Here is a 17,915-nt window from a genome sequence, read left to right as displayed (position 1 = left end):
TAATACTACATAGTCAAATCAACGAGAGAAAACACGTGGACTCAATTGTATGTCAGGTGTTCTGCAAATAGTAGGTACACCTTGCCCCATATGTGACACCCACTATATATATTTCGGAGATATAATCTATTGGTTTCTATTTGAAACATGTGGTATACATCGGACAAATGTGATCTGGGATCAAACTCAATATATCTGCTAAAAAAACATTTGAAGGTTAAGACTAGTTGTTCTTTACGAAATATATACCCTATATATAGACAGGAGTAGTTGAATATTTGCTGCAAAAAGTGCGGAAAATTAGTGATAGTCAAATGAAAATCATCCCTCTTAGCATATAGTCTGGTAGAAAGTTGCCCTTGATATCAAATTAAAGGTCAATATCTAAATATGAAGTAGAAGACGCACATTCTGCAGTCTCCTTAATCTCATGTTCGAATGGCCATTTAATTGTTCGAATAGGTCATATAATATAATCACCAAATTTAAGATTGTTGATGAATAGTACATAATCGATATATCTGAAAATAAAGAGTTTGTTTTGTATTGTATTCAGCTTTTACTAGTATGTCAACAAAAGGAATACATCTGTCAACAAGGAAGCACAAATTGTTTCAATTAAAATTACTCTTGTACTCCAAAACGATGAAAAATTGTTTAGTATTTTCACATTTTGTCTCTAGCAAACGTTTACAACAACAAATACATATTATCAAAAATGTTATGCAGTATGTTGTTACCTTGGTGACCAATCGATAGGTGTCAAATGTTAACCTGATCGTGTTAATGGAATGTCAATCATGTATTCTATTTTTATACTGTGGATTATCTAACAGGGTATTTAAGCAGCATTTTTATTAATACAGTTATAATAATCATATACAATATGAAATAACGTTTATACAACGTTTCAGGGATATAAAATAATATAATTACCACAGCAAAATAACGCGTATTATTGTGCATTACATTATTTCTCTGAGAATGGAGGTGCTTTTATACATAAACTTATATAGTCTGGTGCAGTTACCATGGTTACCCAATACCAGCTGTTGTACTATCCAGATCTCATATCGTCGGATGAATCAAAGAATACTGTGATCTGATTCGCTGCTGTACAATCGGGTGGAATATCATTTATATGATCCAACATTCGAGCAATGAATTCTTCCTTATACATAGTTCTTGTTTATATCACGTCATTCTCGACAGGATGTATGATATCGTTTTTGCTTCAAATGTCACATACAGACACATCTGGGGCGAGATTTAATCATCTGTCATTCGAGTGTAAGGAACTTCGTAGGAAAGAAAACAATGTATATCATCAGGTAAATCTTAATAGCGTAAAGGGGAATGTATCTCAAGCAGTTCATCAGTGTATATGCAGACATAAATATAGACTAAAATCCAATGAAGAGAAACGATTGCAGGAGGCAGAAGAGTTCTACAACGATACTATCAGACTAGAAGAGCCGTTCATCATATGCTATTCCATGTCACCAATCGACTATATTGGAAGTGGTATCCAATTAGAACCGCTACACACGGCACATATCATTGGTCTCTCGATATCAGAAATAATTTATCGTTGTCTTAGTCGTTCCGACAAACATTTACAATTTTCTATAATATCCCGGAGTAAGTTAGGGGTTATATTTGTTCCTGCATTGAATATGGGATCTAACACATCTGAAATCATTCAAATAACTGGCAATTTTAGCGAAGAAACGACAATTGTGCTGAAAGATATTACAATATTGCAAAATGTGCTTCGTATGATATATTATAAGAGTACTGTCTATAAGATCGATGCAAGGGATTTCTTAGAAATGCATTTTCATAATTTTGTAGGAACCATTTCAGTTCGTATCAAACGTCCACCATTGCCTGATCGTCATAGATTTGACAGCAGCTTTTTAAGTAAAGTAACAATCATAGCAAAAACGTTCGAACGTTATAAAGCAGTGCATCGATTGATTGACAGTGTGAATTCATTCTATCCACACATGACTATCATTGTTGCGGACGATTCGTTACAAATACAGAAAATATCTAAACCAAATGTTAAACATTATTCGATGCCATATACATCGGGATATTTTGCTGGACGTAACTTGGCACTGAGCCAGGTCCAAACAGAGTTTGTGCTCTACGTCGATGATGACTTTATTTTTACGAATGAAACAGTGCTCAAGAAAATGGCGGACAGATTAAGAAACTATCCGATCACTTTAGTTGCCGGGGCGGTCCACAATGGAGTGGATATTGCCGGTCGCGCTAATGTGATGGAAATAGGTTATTCCAAAAAAGGCATGTGCTATAGGCACAAACAACTTGACATAGCACACCCATATTTACCACATTGTTGGTGGACTGAACTGTCATTGAATTTCTTTATGGCAAGAACCAAAACACTGCAACGTATCGGTTTTGACCAGAACACAGTAGCATACAATCGAGGACATGCCGAGTTTTGGATAGATGCTCTTGGAAAAAGCAACAGCATATTCTGCAATGACGTGGGTGTTGACCACGAGAGCAAAAGTGTAACAAGTGAAACGTATGAAGAAGATAGGAATTCGCATGGATACCAATGGCGTAAATTGATGTTTCAGAATAATATGTGCGATATAAAAAGTTGAATCGTATTTGAATATACAGAATGATACGATTAGTCGGTCAGTGTTGAAATCATTTGTTATGATATCAAAAATATACTGGGTAACATGGAAATCAGTCTCCCGATACAGATACAGATTTTCCGTCCGTGAAATCCAGTTGTTTGATAATTAATGCTTATATGTTTCACATTGGTGGCTTGCTCTACATCAAATGGAACTTCCAAAAAAAAAATACTGGGGGAAAATATTGGAAAATGCCGAGATGCTCTGTTAGCGAACGACCACTTTTAATATGCCAGACGTAACTGGTCCAACCTCAGGTAGTTTATTTTTCAGGATAATCCGTAATATTATTGAATAAAATTGTAAGTGGCTGAGAGACTGGTTATACCAAATTTATATTGTATTCCTCTGTTTTACATACGAGAATATATGGTGGTATTTGACCTATTTGATTGAATTTGCGACATTGCATTAATAGAGATTATACACTTTTAATGACATGCATTATTCATAGAAAATTCCATTTTTATTAATCTATCTGGTGGATGTTCATAGCAAGGAATTACAAAACGTGTGCACGTGTGGGCCGACAATAGATCAAACAGAATACATTGAATTAGCCATTGGCTAGTTCTTTCCTTTTCTTTGTTTGGGGCACAATGTACATGCATTGAGGAGTGTTAGCATAAATAACAAGTTATGTGCATAAGTTATACCCTCTAAGCTTCCTTGGAATCTTAATTTCAATAGTTTCTTGTCCAGTATCGCGATCTGAATCTTGCTATCCGATCAAATCTCATAGCGACGCGTCTTATAAGGTCAAGTACAGTTTTTCCTAAAACAATCTCGCATGGTAAGGTCGATAATGGATATCCAGCGTCAACAAAACCGTGCGAATCGGACGGTTGAGGAACGAATGTAGTATTCCTGTTTCTTTGCTTTGTTAGTTCTGAATAAACCTTACCTAGTAAGTGACTATGCAAAGAAAATAATAATTACTAGTACTTACAGGAGAATAAATGTGTCGAATGAGCACAAAAAGTACAAAGTGCTCAGAATAGAAACTACTATATCGAGTTGAATTATGCATAATCAAAGTTGACAAAATCAATTGGTAGTTGAGTGAGTAAATTGAGTCAATTCTTCTACGTTAAAAATAACATGGCTTTACGCAAAACCGGAAAAAACTTCTTCCATAGCGCGATCAGACATTTGATGAAGCCGGCCCCATAAATTATTTCATCACGTATAGTAATTGTGAATTTGGCTCTGTAAATCTTGGAAAATTTCTTTTTTTTTTCATTAAAACACAGCGTTTTAATTGAAAATACAATAATTAAAAAACATTTGTATTATATAATAAAACTCTTGTATTTTCTATCAAAACAGTAGTGTTTTAGAATTTTTAGAAAAGTGTTTTGAGAAGTTATTAAAACACGTTGTTAAGCATGTTGTAAACATATCAAAATACACTTTTTCAAAAATAAACATTGAGTTTTCAAGGGTTGTAAACGTGTCATTGAAATGTTTATTGATAGGACATTTATGGACTAATGCATCCGACTTCATGCTCAGACTAGTAATACTGTATTACTAGTCTGAGCTTTATGCAAGCAGTATTAACACAATTAAGTGAGAAGTCTCTTGAGTAAACATTATGGTATAATGCAACGCATAATGAGATGAGTCGTGACATTACCTCCAGAAATTAATTTTATGTCAAGCACCCAGGTTGTGGAAGAATTAATTGTATGTGCGCTCATATAGTCTTGCCAACCAATGTGGTCTTATCAACCTAAGTACAACTAGAAATCGAGGCACGTGCCAGTGGTGAATTAAGTATCTCGTGGCTTAACGGATTCTGCAGTGATACTCTGCATTTGGTAATCGATAGTGAAAATGTTATTTAAACATTTTTCTCGAAAACTAAATTTGAAACATTTCAGAAAGCAAAATCACCAACGATGTTTCAACCCGAAACAGCAGACTATAAATGTTTCGCAAAGTCTTAATGTACAAGGCACATTTGTGTTCATGAGAGTAACTAAAATACATTTTTTCTAAATTGTTTTATCTTGAAGCACTTCCTAAAACAAAAACAAATGCAATGTTTCAAGGTAATACGCCCGTATGTTTGACTATGACGATGCAGTGTTTATGTACACAAGTTCATAAGAGTGACTAAAACACCCTTTTTCCAAAATCGTTTTATTTTGAAGTACCTTCCAAAACAAATACACACGTAATGTTTCAACCTAAAACACCCGATTAGATAAGTGTTCATATACAGGACACTTTTGTATGCAGTCTACGGTATGCATCTATAATAGACACAGTGCATGGACTGTATGCAGCATATTTATTGGAAAAATGCCAACACATGGCATCATTGTCAGCAGTCACACTGTGCATGTAGCGATAAATTTATTAATTTTAGTATTTTGCGAGTGTGCATACTATGTACATGTCACAAACATGCATGGCGTTGTTATCAATGCTCGAGTTAGTAAGCTGGATGTCCCAGCGCTAGACAGACGTTAATTGCCTGTGATCTAATCATTAGATTCATTTTCTTCATAGCTATTATTCTATTGGCGGATCCTCGTTGTTGAATTCCAATATGGTGATTAGCACACACTTGTGCGAATTTGCGTCTTATTTGAACGAGCTATTCTAAGCTTCTAATACATAACCATTTAATTGTTATTTAGAAATTTAAATAATACAAATAAATACACTATGAAAAACAAATATTGAACAATTAAATAGTTTGCTACTTCTTCTGCAAATATTTTGAGATGCATTTCTTAAACGACAGTGTTTACAATAAACACTATTATATGTTGCGTGTTCTACTAGTATATATAATTATAACACATCACTCGTTAATACTGTACTGTAATTGGTCAAAACAGGATCACGTGTTATTGGCTAAATTACCATAGTAGTGCCAGGGAAATTACCAGTTCCCTAGGGAGACTAGTACATCAACTAGTGCCCGGGGATGACGTCACTCGTTACCTAATCGTGTGATTTCCAATATGTCGTCTGCTAGTTCGGTCGCGGATATCCGCTGATATCGATGGTCCGCCTCGAAAGACTGGACGATTTAGCTTCAGTTCAGAAGAAGAACTTGGCACACTAGTAGAAAATAAAGATGCGCCGAAGACGAAGGACGCAATCAGGTTTTCTAGAAGCGTCTTTACATCGTTTTGTGAACAATTTAAGACACCGTTAGCAGACGTCAAGAAGAAGACGGCAGATGATCTATGCACGTTCCTAGTATGAACTTGTAATGTGTTATAAAACACATATTGCATGGCCTAATATGTGCTTACTGGTAACTTGTGTCGTGCGCACGCTCATTCAATGATTGAATTATACTATCGGGAGTATGTGGACAGGTGGCATATTCGTTAAAGAAGCAACAACAACTTGGACCGAATGATGTTTTCTCAGATTTTCTTTAAAAAGGAGTTGAACAGGAAGTTATCCTACACAAACCTGAAGATATGTTGATATTGTTACTCCGTTACGAAGCGTGTGGAGAGTGTAATTGATAGAGCCAGCGTCGGCAGTTGTGCACTGCATTGATATTTGCAGCGGCCTCTATTCATTTCTTTATGTGCGGGATAACCGCATAACATCCTTGCCGACATCCCCCAGAGACATGAGTTACCAAATAAAATCATAGAAATGTTGCAGAATTTAACGGGAAAATGCAGTTAATAGTTTTCATAATACTTGCGCGTTAGTTTATAACAATAATATTTTACATCGCATAATTCTGATTGAAATGTGACACTGCTTGAAACAATAATGATAATTAATTAAATATTACTCAATGGATTTCGATAATATTATACTTCTCTGAGAGAAACGATCTGAGCGGACAAGATGATACTGCTAATATTCGGAATTAATTTTGTTAATATAGGTTATTGTTGGTTCAGTGCCCTCGTGCTCTATGCGAGAAAAACTCAGGTTAGGTAAAAATATTTTTAAACAAGCATTGATAATGCATAGTCCCCGTTCAGTTTTAACTGTAATCGATGTAAATGTTCAGTACAAGTGACATGTAGAAATGAAAGATCAATTTCGAGAAATGTGATCAAATCTCAAAACAAAACATGGTGTTGTGTTATAAGTATAGTACCTATGTACAAACTTTGAACTGAATCAGGCCATATCTTATGGAGGAATCAGCAAGAAAAAACACAAAATGGCCGCCAGTCAGACATCTTGGATCGAATCTCGAAAAAAAATGGCGTGTACCTATAACCCAATATGCATGATCACCAGACAAAGTGTTATTGCAATCACCCTGTTCAGCTCCGAGAAAACAGTTCTGGACACGTTACAGACTGTGATTTTAAGGTATTAAACAAAATGGCCGCCATTTCAACAAATTTGATCAAATCTCAAAACAAAACATGGTGTTGTGTTATCTTCAAGTATAGTACCTATATACAAACTTTGAACTGAATCAGGCCATATCTTATGGAGGAATCAGTACGAAAACGGAAAAACAAAATGGCCGCCAGTCGGCCATCTTGGACCGAATCTCGAAAAAAAGTGACGTGCACCTATAAACCAATATGCATGATCACCATATAAAGTTTTATTGAAATCATCCTGTTCAGCTCCGAGAACAGTTACGGATACGTTTAAAAATCAGAATTTAGCAAATTTGAGGGACAAAATGGCTGCCAGTCAGCCATATTTAATCGAATTATAACGAAAATTGGCATGCACATGTAGGTCATCATACATTGTCTGTATGCCAAGTTTTAACTAGATCGGCCAAAGGGTGTCCAAGAAATGACTCCGGGCGGGCACACGGACACACGAACGCACGGAGCCCAAATTAATAGTCCCCGTTTTCGGGACTGAAAATCACACTCCCGGTTTTAGGGGTGATTTTAAAAGTGATGAAAAGAAGCATACCATTTGACAGATAGAAATGTGAAAGATGAATGAAATAGAATGTATGTAGTGCATATATGCAGATTCAAAGATTGAGTGCGAATGGGATCGCAATAAATGAAATTAATGATTTCCTGGAGGGACTGCATCCGAGACAACAATACCACATGAGAAGAGATTGGGCCCTTTCATTTATGTCAGTGAGGAAAGGGTTCAATATTCATTACTCATCTGTTTTGAAGTATCGATGTTAACAAATATTGGGTATTGCATCTACAGTTTCACCAAAGGTTTGAATTTCAATAAAAACACTTATTCAGCTGCACGTAAGTCAAGGACACTTTTTGATGCGATTGATAATATCTATTATTATACATCTGTCACCGTAAGTTACAGCGTGCCGTAATTTTGCGGTATTTTACGGGGTATTTTCATACTACCATATTAGGAAATGCGAATTCCAAAAATGGAATGATTCCGCGCGTAAGCGTCCTCTAATAATAAAAACAAACATGGCTGCCACCAGGATTTGACCGGACTCCACACAAATAAGTTCGCTGATTCTGTTCTAAACTTTTTGGATTTCGGCATTCCCATGATGTATCATTGGAAGGAAAAGATGTATAATAATAAGGTTATTACGAAGATACCTCAAAGTATGCACTCAGACAGTACGCTGTCGCATCGTGCATACTTTGAGGTATATTCGTAATAACCTTATATTACAACAATTATATGTCTATACTTCAACTTACCTTATTAATGTTTATAATTAGAAATAAATACTTACTTGATTATGTGATTTGTTTATCGTTTGTTATGATTTCTGTATAATAGTGCAAAGTATCTCATCATGAAACGCATATTTTACAAAATGTGGGACTAGTAAAAACACTTTTAAAAGTGTTGCGATAATAAGCAATTTGTATACATGTTCCTGGTGGAAACACTTTTTAAAACGTGTTTCTAATGGAAACAATTGAAATAATGTGTTATGTGCAAAACAATCCCTGAAATGTTGCAATGAAAATTACAAACTGCAAGTAATAATTTCCACTTTTCGCAATTATGCAGATTATAAACACTTTAAATGTTTAGTCACAAAATAGTAAAAAATGTTTTATTTTAAAGCATATAACTCATTTGCGATTTTAAGGAAAACACTTAACGTGTTTAACTATAAAACACTTAAAGTGATTTTAAAGTGGGTTCAAAAATGTGTCATCTTTTAAAACACCTAGATTGTGTAGCTCATCTAATGGGGACAAACTGAGCATATTCCATCCCATAGATTTCAATCCTCGTCCAGTTTATGTACGTTCAAAGTTGTATAGAATATATTGACCAAATACGAGTGTATGTGATAAGAACGCCGTAAACAAATTGTATTCATGTCTCCTTGAAGAAATAGTTTGACTTCTGGAATAATCTATTAAGTGCGTTATTCTACTAGAAAATGCTGTAATTATTGAAGTACGCTGAAACACTAATTCTAGGAACACGTTCAAATAAATTATATAAACATTTATTGTGCATAGAAATGTGCAACGTATGCATACGTACAATTAACTACCGCAAATGCCAGGCATGTCGCCCTCCAAAGGCGACTCTTTCCATAGGTTTAGTGGAAGATTCCATATGGGTGTTCACCCATACATATTATATCTATCTATCTATATCTATATATATATTAAAAGATTCCTCTCATTAGATAATAGGGCCCTCACTCCACAATATTTAGAATGAGTGGTTGGTCAAAAGTTTGATGAGTCAGGTGCATCTATTGGCTAAGCTTGTTGTACATAGATGCAAATGAGTATATGAACCATTAATGCTGTAGGGTGTACTGGGAGGGGTGGAGGATTTCATGTTTGTAATGACTGGTTGTAATGTGGTATCTCGTTGTTTTCAAGATGCAGCCTGATATTTGTTGCTTTCTTGGTTGTTCAATTGTGGCTACAATTTGTGTGGTGGGTGGGAGATGTGTTTATTGTTTGTTGAGTCATTGTTTAGACACCCTGCAGCTTGAAATGGTATGGCCAAATCCAAATTCGATATGGTGGTGTTGAATATCTGTGCGATATGGCAGTGTCGTCTAAAAACCACGCATCAAAATGATTTCTGTTTATTTATTTACTGTTGTAGATCCTGAGAACTAGCCATTGAATATGATGTCGGGAATAAATGGTTTTCTGAACAAGCTTTATTAATTATTGCTGGCAATATTCCAGTATGAATTGGGAGCAAACTGTGACATCAAATCTAGTCGTTGTATTGTTATGCCTCTAAAATATTTTTTTTAAATAAAATAAATTAAATAGAAATATATTATGTGTATTTTTGTATGTGGAAACATGGCTTGCCCACTAATAAATATAAAGAAGTGTGGTCTGCAGTTCTTTTTTTTTAAATTTTTTTATTTGTGAAAAAAACTTTAGTGTAAACAATAAAACACTCACAGTGCAAGGCTAGTTCACCAACATGTCTATTCTCTTGCTTGAGTGTGAAAGTACATGGTTTAGTGACTACCTCTTATATTTTTAAACTTTAGAATTTTTTTTTATTTGGGAAGGTTCTTCTATAAAAATAGAACAGTATATGTATATATATATATATATCAGTAATTTTAATGAAAAAAAAGTACATTTATCTTAGTAATAGTGACACCTGTTGTTTAGTGTGATGAACCCCACGGTTGGGTACAGGAGCATAGAAGTTTTTAATTAAAATTGTTTTCCATAAGAAAAATGAAACCATCATACATGGCCTTATAAACAGCCTTTTACTTCATAGTGGGGTGGGTGGAGTAAAGCTGTGATTATTTTTATTACTTTCTGACCATCTAGTTTGCCATTTACCATGTCCATATAAACTAAAGCTCCAGCCAATATCAGATTTGACTACTTGTTTCAAGCTATGGCACTTGGAAATGAGTGTTGTGACATGTGGCAAATGTCCAACTGTCTTGGTTAATAAGATTGGCTATATTTCAACTAGAAACAGGTAAACCAGTATACCTGTATGTACGAAGCCAGTGATCGTTATTCAAGCCAAAGAAACTGCATCTATTTATATAAATACACATGGACAGAGAATATTTTCTTGGAGCACTAAATGTGACAATTGCCCTACTGTCTGTGATAAATATACCACACCAGCTACATAGTGCCCGACGAGGAGTTGGGTAGGTAGTGAAGAAAAACATTGACTGAAGCCTGGCAGAGGACTGAATTGTTGTCAACAGCAACAAACATACTGGGAAAGTCAAAGACAGTGAAAGAAAAAACAAAACAAAAAACACACAGGCATATAAATACTAACTTTCTAGGATCTTTATTGACTCCAAGTAATCCAGAGTAGAACGAGATGAATCAACGCTATACTCCGCCATCTTTATTTTAATATTAGATGCAACCATTATTCTGTAGGGGACAACGGGTCATAACTTGAGGGGAGTTAACACCCATGATTTTTAAAATGCCTTGATCAATAAGAGTCTAAGTTACAGGGAACATTATTTTCATTTTTCAGTGGACCAATAAATGCATTTGACAGGAAAATAGAAAAACTCTACCACAACAGCAATTAGAACAGCTTGCTGCATTATAAGTATCACTTCCCTGTCAAATTAGTGGTTCATGCTTATTTGAATCTGAACATAACAGGCCAATTCTATCACACCTTGCTAGGCTTGAACTTCCATCCAATCAGAGCATTCCAAATGAACATGATTCTCCACAAAACTAGAGGGCGCTCTGACCAAAAAATTGCCATGATCTAAATAAAAAGAACTGATATATATATATATATATATATATATATATATATATATATATATATATATATATGGAAACACTTGACATATTGTGTTTACTGGGGTCCTTCTAGTGCCAATTAGTTACAATAAGTGCTAATGAATAACAATGAATACTATATTCGTTTTGTACGTCCGTCCACCTAAAGATTCGCCGACATTGCAATGGTTTGGTGCTATACAGGAAGGAGCAGCCATCTTGTCTGCCATGTGGGCTCGCTCCAGAAAATCAACATGAGCTTTCTATGAATTTTTTTTTCTGCATAATAAACTTTTGGGTTCAGTGAAGTCAATCAAAATGTTCAGAGACTAAAAATCTACTCACAAAATTTCTCAAACAAAGTGAATTTCAGATTTTGAAAATATTAACTAACTGCAAGCATAAAATACAATGAAGTATATGGGGTAATTCCATGGCGACGAACGTTATGTTATTAGTTGTCCTTATTACTAGAGTATTACCTCTGTGTTATAGATTTGCTTATGCCACTAGGATTCTCATGCCAAGAGGAAATATTCTTAGCTTGACATACGGCTAGAGGAAACCAGAAATATTTGTGTGACAGACATTACATCAAAAAAGACTTAAATAAAGTAACTTTATTTTCAGATTATCTGAAGACTTGGAATTTTACATATCTCAATATGGTCACAGAAAAGTACAAATTGCAATTTACTGTCAAACCCCAAAACCAAACAAATAATATATTACATAACAATGTGTGACGGACGTTATGTGATGGATGTTACAGTTTGCCAGTTGTCAATTTTCTTACATATTGTGAAGTATATTGTCCAATACTTGGCAACAAATGCCCATTAACTTCTATACTTTTCAAATTGGTGGTATTAGCATATTAAATCTAGTGAAAATGAACCAAAAAGGAACTTAAATTAAAAAGCATTTCAAGGCTAAAATTACTCTTACCATAGAAGGCTTAAAAACATTCATGAAAACAAAATGATGTGTCTAATTCAGAACAACTTCTTTCTAGAGACCCCAGTGAGTAAATGTCTTCCCGTTCCGTTGCGTTATCTTCTCGTACGCTGTGCCAAAGCTCTACATTAGGCCAAAATCAACTGAGAACAATCGACAATATACTTATATATTATTCAAAACTTATTTTGATACGAAGAAAATAATATTTAGATGTAATTTCCCTACTACAAAACGAAGTAATTTTCACAATATTCCCAAGCATGGTAGTGTGATTATTGTGATTTGATTATTTGATTAGAATAGTGGAATATCAGCAATGTTTAAGGTCAGGGAAAAACTACACAAATACATATATAGGTAATAACCACCGATATCAAATGTAACTTTAAACAAGCAGTCTCTCGGCTGACATAACTCCGCTGTGAGCAATGCACATTTCAATTAGAAAATTGAAGATTCACAAATGAACAAATTTGCGAGCGGTCCTCCTGTAGTACCTTTATGTATAATATCAAATCAATCATACTTGTGGTTTTTAAGTCGTAGTCGGAAATGTCGCTTTTTACTAAAAATGGCAAAAATATTCATCAAAATTAGAGAATTAAAGATATTATCACGAAATGAACAAATCTGAGAGTGGTCCAGATGTAGTACATATTAATATAATATCAAAACAGTCAGACTAGTGGTTTTCAACAAGAAGTCGAAAATATCACTTTTTACCAAAAATGACAAACACATTCATCAAAATTTGAGAAATAAAGATATCAACACGAAATGAATAAATCTATGATGGTCTATCCAAGAAACAAATACACCAGACTTGTGTTTTTTAAGAAGAAGTCGAAAAATGTTTACGTTGACGACGAACAATCAGTAATATGATTAGCTCCGCTCGACGACGCGAGTTGAGAGTTGTAGTTGGTAAACAACTGTCATGTTTGAATTTTAGATGCAATTTGGTCGACCAATAACATTAACGCAAGAGAATATCACAGAAATTTTTTTTAAACAATATTTCACGCAATAAGTAATGTCGGAGATTACTTCGAGCCTTTGTATACACAGCATTGGCAACACTTTTGCTATCGTGGTTAACTGTTACGTCGTTGCAGAAAATGCTGTTACTTTTCCCAAGGGCATCTATCCAAAATTCAGCATGTCCCCGAGTCGATGTTACAATATTCTGATCAAAACCAATACGTTGCAGTGTTTTGGTTCTTGCCATAAAGAAATTCAATGACAGTTCAGTCCACCAACAATGTGGTAAATATGGGTGTGTTATGTCAATTTGTTTGTGCCTATAGCACATGCCTTTTTTGGAATAACCTATTTCGATCATATTTGCACGACCGGCAATAATCACTCCATTGTGAACCGCCTCAGCAACCAACGTTATACGATAGTTTTCTAATTTGTCCACCATTTTCTCGAGCACTGTTTCATTCGTAAAAATAAAGTCATCATCGACGTAGAGCACAAACTCTGTTTGGACCTGGCTCAGTGCTAAGTTACGTCCAGCAAAATATCCCGATGTATATGGCATCAAATAATGTTTAACATTTGGTTTAGATATTTTCTCTATTTGTAACGAGTCGTCCGCAACAATGATAGTCATGTGTGGATAGAATAAATTCACACTGTCAATCAATCGACGCACTGCTTCATAACGTTCGAACGTTTTTGCTATGATTGTTACTTTACTTAAAAAGCTGCTGTCAAAACTATGACGATCAGGCAATGGTGGACGTTTGATACGAACTGAAATGGTTCCTACAAAATTATGAAAATGCATTTCTAAGAAATCCCTTGCATCGATCTTATAGACAGTACTCTTATAATATATCATACGAAGCACATTTTGCAATATTGTAATATCTTTCAGCACAATTGTCATTTCTTCGCTAAAATTACCAGTTATTTGAATGATTTCAGATGTTTTAGATCCCATCGTCAATGCAGGAACAAATATAACCCCTAACTTACTCCGGGATATTATAGAAAATTGTAAATGTTTGTCGGAACGACTAAGACAGCGATAAATTATTTCTGATATCGAGAGACCAATGATATGTGCCGTGTGTAGCGGTTCTAATTGGACACCACTTCCAATATAGTCGATTGGTGACATGGCGTTACATAGAATGAACGGTTCTTCTAGTCTCTTAGTATCGTTGTAGAACTCTTCTGCCGCCTGCAATCGTTTCTCTTCATTTGACGTTATTTTGTATTTAGATCTGCATTTACACTGCTGGCGTGCGTGTGCCACTCTTGCCTTAATAACAGTCACGTTCTCTCGCCAGGATCCATGTTGAACATCTTTACAACACACGTCCGACACGGAATACGGTAACCGCGAACTGTTCCAATGTCCATTTTCCCTATCTGTGCTTGAAATGAACCCCACAAACGATAAAATGCAGCCAATTGAAAATGATGTGATATAAAGAAGACCAGCTTTATAAAATGAGACCATAACTGTCGATGTCCTACAATCTAGTATTGCAGGTCAGCTGCTGCATTGTAACCATGGCAACTGGATGGACCACAAGTGTTCTGTTCAACGGGTTATAATAATTGTGATGTATTGTAGTTGTACAGAACGTAACTATAATCTTAACTCTTTAGAAAAACGTTATAGAAATAATCCTATTGAGCGCCTGTTTTAATTTCCGTCAACAATTTCTATATTATATTATATTATATTATATTATATTATATTATGACTTGATCGAACAGAGCATCAGATTATATATTGAACTCCAAAAACATACACTGTTCTATAGTGCCGTGTGATCCCAGGGGTAATCATGCATATCTACGTGTTATTAAAGTTTAGTGGAAAAAACGCGCATCTTTTTTTATACAAGTGTCAGTCTCTCAGATGCAATGTATACACCATTACTTTGTTGCAGTATGCTCCATTTACGCGGATCGATTTTGAATAAAACATCGTTTACAACTTCTCCCTGTATATCCAGACATTCTCGCAAAATAAGTTCATACCAGGTAACACATTCTCAAATAGTTCTTCATCAGACATGGCTCGTTTAAAAATCATAATTTCTCGGAGAACAGCGGTTTTGGCTAGGAAAAAAATGGGGATCGATTCTGTCATACGGCAAGATCCTGATAGCTGCTCCACGCTTTTGTGTACAGAGATGTGATTTGTACAGTCAGTGTTGTTGTTGTTTTCCCAAACGCCAGCACCAACTATATCATAAGTTGAATTTTCCATTTCAACAAGCAAAACTTCCAGTTTGGTAGCATGTGTGAAATACATATCATCAGTAACGTGCAAGACATATTTGGTTCGTACTTGGCTCAGTGCCAAGTTTCTGCCTGCGAAAAAACCTCCATATGAAGGCTTTGTGAATTGTTTTGTCCGAAGTTTGTTTATTTTTTCAATAGATTTCGAACCATCTGCAACGATGATAGCCAAGTTAGGATAAAAGAAATGCACGCTATCAATCATTCTGTTCACCGATCCATACCGTCCAAGGGTTGTTGTCATGACAGAGACACTCCGACTCAGGTCATTGTGTCCACCAGTGTTAAATAGATTTGGCAGCGATGGTCTCCTAATATGTAAATTTATATAAATATAGTAATGTAAAAAATTTACTTCAAGTACGTCTTGCTCATTGGTATCGTATATAAAATTTGTGTAGGAAATTGTAGAAATTAAACTCAATAATTGTGAAATATTTGAGCCTGGTACATCAACGATGATATTCCCAGTTGAATTGCCAGCAATTATTACACGTGTGTGTCTAACCTCTTCCTTTGACATGGAAATAAACAAGTGACCAAATGAATTTAGAGATTTTATCCGCAAACGTAATTGTTCGTATTTGAGTACAAAGCGTTGAACATCCTCTGTTATCGAAAGTCCAATAATTGGAACTGATTGCAACGGTTCCATTGTAATTCCATGGCCAATGTAGTTGATTGGTGACATCGCGGGGCATACGGTCGTATGATTGGCGACATGTGTAGTCGTGTCGAACACGCCGACCTCTGGTTGTCTGTGTTTATGCCTGCCTGCGTAATTGCGTATTGACCCCAAAACATTGTCGAGTACATGTTGTTTACTCTGTTCGTCATAATTATTAGTTTCTTCCAACTGCCTATTGGGTATCGCAGATTGCCCGTAGGATGATAACAATATCATGGTTGATACAATGTATCCAGAACAAAATGAAATAACGTATAAAAGCACATATCGATAAAATGACGTCATTTTGTTGGTGATATGAAATCCACATGCCATACAGCTGACACACAACATCCACTGCAAATATTGTATAAATATACTTTGTTTTAATCAGTACTAATTAACATAATATCGGATCATTGTCCTGACGATTATACATATTTCCTGCCCAGTGACAGCTGATAATTTCCTCATTCTGCACGTCCTGGTATGCTCTCCTGTCTACTCCGTGCCCAATTTCCAATTGCATACTATAAACATTAGTCACAATCGCCAGTACGTGCATATGTGACATTATTCGATTGCTTACTGTGCCAATACTCACCCTTTTCTTTCCCTACTCTGCTATTTTGTTAATCTGATACAAGCTACATGTTAAGACAACAGGTTTAATTATCATCATACCAATACTAAAGAAAAACAAAAATTTGGCACGTCTAGAGGGAATGCGAACAATGATATTTACAGTGTTCACGCCGAGTACGACCAACACAGCAATATTTCATATACAGATTTCAAGAAATGTTCACACATTCCTTCTATAATTACAATCGTATAAACACAGGGTAAGAATCAGTCTATTATATCGATTCCTGATCTCATTTTGGTCACTCAGGACGGTTATTTCAAATGTCATGTTGTACTGCGCGATAGTTATTGGTAGCCTGTTACCTTCGGCAGTCCTGTACACCAATACTGAGAACACTCGTCAAGACTTCTATTTACCTTCTTCAGTAAACTAGTGTCCCTGTTGTCGTGCGATAGATACTCAAGGCTTTTCTTGAATACAAAATGAGACACGAGACGATTAAACTTTCAACCGCCTGCACTTGACTGGGGTTTTCAATATTTTATGGTTTATTATATTTGGCGTTATTTAAGAAGGGTCGCCTGGTAAGCTGTTGCTTTTCAACATTTCTAATGCTGGTTAGCCAAAGCCAATTGCAATACTACAAAATCCAAATATGCAGACATGTTTTTAATATAAATTAAATTTTCCTATGATATTCTATCGTTCTGTGTCAATATTTAATTATGTTATTTTAATGTATAAAGGAAACCGTTCTAATTTACTGTGGCACAAAATATCAGTCTTCCTATGATTAACCCCATAGAAATTTCTTTCATGCCTTGAATTGAACTGTTTGAATAACTTCATTTATTTAACTTATTTTGGGTAATAGTTTATAACTGAATGCTCCTATACTTTAGAACTATACATGATTGGCACAACCAGTATATCGAATAATGTCGCAATTGACGTTTATTCCAAGCATTGAGATGCTTGGACATAAAAAGCTATACAATTTTCTATATATATTCCGGAAACATTTTCATTGCTTTATTGAATTTTCCAGGAGTTAGTGATTCCCATGTACGTTTCACATTAAA

At 35.2% G+C, this 17,915-nt stretch overlaps 3 protein-coding genes across 3 annotated transcripts; 1 reads left to right on the top strand and 2 right to left on the bottom strand.

Annotated features, from left to right (window-relative positions):
- Positions 1-1,496: 1,496 nt before the first annotated feature.
- Positions 1,497-2,645, top strand: LOC100369750 (beta-1,4 N-acetylgalactosaminyltransferase 1-like). The gene has a single exon (XM_006812037.2). The coding sequence runs from the start codon at positions 1,497-1,499 to the stop codon at positions 2,643-2,645; it is 1,149 nt and encodes a 382-aa protein (XP_006812100.2).
- Positions 2,646-13,283: 10,638 nt separating this feature from the next.
- Positions 13,284-14,783, bottom strand: LOC102804151 (beta-1,4 N-acetylgalactosaminyltransferase 1-like). The gene has a single exon (XM_006812036.2). The coding sequence runs from the start codon at positions 14,781-14,783 to the stop codon at positions 13,284-13,286; it is 1,500 nt and encodes a 499-aa protein (XP_006812099.2).
- A 480-nt stretch (positions 14,784-15,263) lies between these two features.
- Positions 15,264-16,481, bottom strand: LOC100369599 (beta-1,4 N-acetylgalactosaminyltransferase 1-like). Its single transcript, XM_006812035.1, has one exon. It carries the CDS (start codon positions 16,479-16,481, stop codon positions 15,264-15,266), a length of 1,218 nt encoding a protein of 405 aa, XP_006812098.1.
- Positions 16,482-17,915: the final 1,434 nt, after the last annotated feature.

Source organism: Saccoglossus kowalevskii, chromosome 8 (genome assembly GCF_978046115.1).
Source record: "Saccoglossus kowalevskii chromosome 8, keSacKowa6.1, whole genome shotgun sequence".
NCBI lineage: Eukaryota > Metazoa > Hemichordata > Enteropneusta > Harrimaniidae > Saccoglossus > Saccoglossus kowalevskii.
This window is presented reverse-complemented; position numbering and strand designations above follow the sequence as displayed.

Coding starts and splice junctions, on each gene's coding strand:
- LOC100369750 (XM_006812037.2), top strand. CDS start 1,497: ATGTCACCAATCGACTATATTGGAAGTGGTATCCAATTAGAACCGCTA.
- LOC102804151 (XM_006812036.2), bottom strand. CDS start 14,783: ATGGTCTCATTTTATAAAGCTGGTCTTCTTTATATCACATCATTTTCA.
- LOC100369599 (XM_006812035.1), bottom strand. CDS start 16,481: ATGATATTGTTATCATCCTACGGGCAATCTGCGATACCCAATAGGCAG.